Here is a 3,608-nt window from a genome sequence, read left to right as displayed (position 1 = left end):
CCGAAGTCAGCCCTTCCTGCGTTCCCTTTTCACCCGAGGAAGCTCTCAACTCAGGAGGGGTAAAGGAACAGCGTTCCCAAGATACCCTTCCATCTAAGCAGGGATGGCTCAAATTCATGACACCCCCCCCCCTCCGCCCTCCCCCGCAAGCGATAAATGAGGTTTAGGGAGCTCTCCGACAGGGGGTAGGGACCTGCGATAACTGTTATCAATTCGGCGGCAGGGCTGATCCATGAGATCGGGCTGCCTTCCTCGCCTTCACGCCCACACTGTACCTGAACTGGAACCTGTCTCTTTGCCTCTGGAGCGGGGGCGTTTCGCGGTTTTACACCCCCCTCCCCACCCCCGCCCCCGCGACTTCTGGCGGGGATGGAGAAAGAATCGAGGCACCGAGAGATAAGTGAGAAGCCTGGAGAAGATACGAGGCTGGCGCACCTCCCCCTCCCAGCTCGCCCACCCCTGACCCTCAGCTCCGCTCAGGGCTGGCCTCCGAGGTGAGGGCAGCGGCTTGGCGGTGACAGGCCCAGAACCTAGTCCCGCGCCGCTCTCATTTTGTCCAGAGCACCAGTCTCCCCTCCACACTTACACACTCATTCAGGTGGCATACGGGGACCCGGAATCCAGATGGAAGATCAGATCTAAAAGGTCTGCTGAATGCATTTCACAAAATCCCCGGTCCGCCTCCCGGAGCGAGCGCAGACAGGACCCGCCGCACAGGCTGTGTACGTGTTTGCATGTACGTGTTTTTCCGCGGGTAGCTCGGTCCCAGTGTGCCGGCGCGTGTTCGCGTACAGATGGGCTGGGGGTGTTTGGGTCTCCGCACCCAGGGTCGGGTGGGGCACGGTGAAGAGGAAGCCCCGCACGCGTGTGCTGAGATCTGGCCGCATCATCCGTGTGTGCTCGTGAGCCCGCGAGCCCAGATGCAGGGGAGACCCGCACCGAGAGACACCCGAGCTCGGGAGCGGTGGAACCGCACCCGGGCGGAGCTTGGCTCCACGTGGGGCTGGAGAGCGTGCAAGCCTGGAGTCTGGGCGCTCGCCTCCCCGTGGCTGCCGCTGGCTTTTGTTGCGCCCAGCGGCCGAACGGCAGCTCGCAGGAGGCTCAGCAGTCCGCCTGGCTCGCCCGGGGCCGGTTCGTAAGAGGGCGAGCGGGAGAGAGAAACGGCCGCGGCGGCGCAGAGGCGAGCCGAGCGCGCGAGAGGCGAGCGCCCCTGTCCGGCGCCGGGCGCCAGGCGCGCGCTCCGCCTTCCTGGCCCCGCTCGCCCGCTCCCTCCTCCCTCCCCTTCCTCCCTGGCCCTGCCTCCTCCCGCGATCCCGGGCTTGGATGACTGAGGCATTTCAGACGTGGGCTGAGCAAGAGCGAGTGAGCGAGCTCAGGGGCTGCGGCGATCTCTCGATAAGCCACCTAGAGGCGACTCAGTGCGCGCGCTCCCCAGTGGCGCCCGCCCTCCTGATCATGTTGACATATTCACAGGACAGGCAGTAGTATCGGTGCGGCGCTGCGACGTTACAGTTTCCGACACCTTCTTTTTATAACTCGGCTCTATCCCCCAGCACTCGACCTGTGAAAACCACGCCTATGCAGCAACACAATTGGTCCGAAAGCGTCAAAGAGCCAATCAAGAGGCCTCCGGCTCCCTGCAGCCCACAGCAGAGCCCGACCTTCTAGAGCCGCCGAGCAGACGCCCGGGGAATTCTAGAGGCGGAGGAGGGTGGCGAGGAGCTCTCGCTGGCTTGCTCGCTCCCTCCCTCTGCTCGCGCTCCCTCTCCCACTCCGTCTCTCTTTTTTTTTCCTTTTCCTTCCCCCCACCTCCTCGCCCTCCATCCTCCCTGCCCTGCGCGTCTGGACGCAGATTTAGGAAGCGAATTCGCTCACGTTTTAGGACACGGAAGACAGGCGCGGGAGAAGAACACGGCCGGATTCGGATCGAAACCCAGACACCCTCCGGAGGCTCGGAGCGGAGGAAGGAGGAGGAGGCGGCGGCGAACGGAAGCCAGTGTGCAGTTCAAGTTTTGATAGCGCTGGTAGAAGAGAGCTTAAAGCAGAGGTTGTTTTTTTTTTTGTTTTTTTTTTTTTTAAAGGAGACTTTTTCCGCTCTCGCCAGCGGTTAAAGCCAGGTCCAGCGCAACTACAGGCGCCACCAGCGAGAAAGAGGGAGAGGAGGAGAGATAGGGAGGCGGAGGAAGGAGGAGAAGAAAAGGTAAAAACTCTCCTAGGAGAACCGTTCGCATTTGCAACAAAGAAGCGGGGGCTGGGGCGCGGTTCCTGGGACCCAGCGCCGGAGTGTCTGTTTCGAGCCGAGCGCCAGGGCTCGAGCGCGAGTCGAGAGCCTGTTCGCTCCCCTCGCCTCGGAAACCGACTTGCAGCAGCGGCTTTTTAAAAACGCAAGGCACAAGGACGGTCACCCCAGCGGCTATGTCTCCTGATCGCTCGCCTTGCCCTCTTTAAAAGCAGCGTTCTCCTCCCCAAAAGACACACTTACCCCCTCCCTTTGAGGTGCCTGAGTTGTGATTTTTTTTTTTTGCCTTTTTTTCTTTTTCTTTCTTTCTTTCTTTTTCTTTTTTTTTCCTTTTAACTATGTGCTGCTGTTAAAAACAAAAACAAAACAAAAACAGCAGCTGCGGACTTGTCCCGGGCTGGAGCCCAGCGCGCCCGCCTGGAGTGGATGAGCTTCTCCATGAGAGATCCGGTCATCCCTGGGACAAGCATGGCCTACCATCCGTTCCTACCTCACCGGGCGCCGGACTTCGCCATGAGCGCGGTGCTGGGTCACCAGCCGCCCTTCTTCCCTGCGCTGACTCTGCCTCCCAACGGGGCCGCGGCGCTCCCGCTGCCGGGGGCTCTGGCCAAGCCGATCATGGATCAATTGGTGGGGGCGGCAGAGACGGGCATCCCTTTCTCGTCCCTCGGGCCCCAGGCGCATCTGAGGCCTCTGAAGACCATGGAGCCCGAAGAAGAGGTGGAGGATGACCCCAAGGTGCACCTCGAGGCCAAAGAACTTTGGGATCAGTTCCACAAGCGAGGCACCGAGATGGTCATTACTAAGTCGGGAAGGTAAGCGAGCAGTGGGGGCCCTCCCCCAAACCATCGGAGGGGTTTTCCCTCCCTTTCTGCCTCTCCTCCCAGGACAGTCGGTTCGTCAGTAATTTCGGCTTAGAGGAAAACTTTAGTCTCCCCGGCCTGCCCTTCTGGCAGGAAATTTCAGCTTACCTGGGTGTCTGCAGGCGGCAGTTTTTCCTGCCTAAGTCTGCATCCTGGGTTTCCTACAGGTAGAATTTTTTCAGTGGATCCCAGACAACTCTGCAGTGAGAAAGGAAACTAACCCATTGCAGGAGGTTCACCGCTCAGACCTTCCTGAAACATCCTTATGGCTTTGCTGATGTTTTGCTTTTGTCTGTTTCTTTTTGTACTCAGAGAGAAAAACTTAAAGCCCCTTTCTTTTGTGTGGTCACGAGAGGCCTGACACCAGCTCCTCTGGCTCTTTTCTGCCCTTCAGCCTAGCGTCTGGGTCTGGAGGGGGCCTGAGCCTGCGGCTGCCAGAGAAATCGAAGGGCAGCTGGGTTTGTTTGTCCACACCGCTTCACGTGTCTGTAATTCCAGTTCAGCAG

General features: G+C 59.8%; 1 protein-coding gene across 2 annotated transcripts in view; it reads left to right on the top strand.

Moving 5' to 3' along the window:
• The first annotated feature begins 1,690 nt into the window (after positions 1-1,690).
• Positions 1,691-3,608, top strand: part of TBX3 (T-box 3) — a 13,515-nt gene continuing 11,597 nt past the window's right edge. Inside the window, exon 1 of one of the 2 annotated variants that reach the window (XM_006908584.3) lies at positions 1,691-3,054. In XM_006908584.3, the coding sequence (XP_006908646.1) occupies positions 2,666-3,054 (389 nt within the window). In that variant the 5' untranslated portion in view covers positions 1,691-2,665. The remainder of the gene's footprint in view (positions 3,055-3,608) is intronic. The other variant, XM_006908583.3, reaches the window with a different exon arrangement.

The sequence above is a fragment of the Pteropus alecto genome, unplaced genomic scaffold (assembly GCF_000325575.1).
Source record: "Pteropus alecto unplaced genomic scaffold, ASM32557v1 scaffold113, whole genome shotgun sequence".
NCBI lineage: Eukaryota > Metazoa > Chordata > Mammalia > Chiroptera > Pteropodidae > Pteropus > Pteropus alecto.
This window is presented reverse-complemented; position numbering and strand designations above follow the sequence as displayed.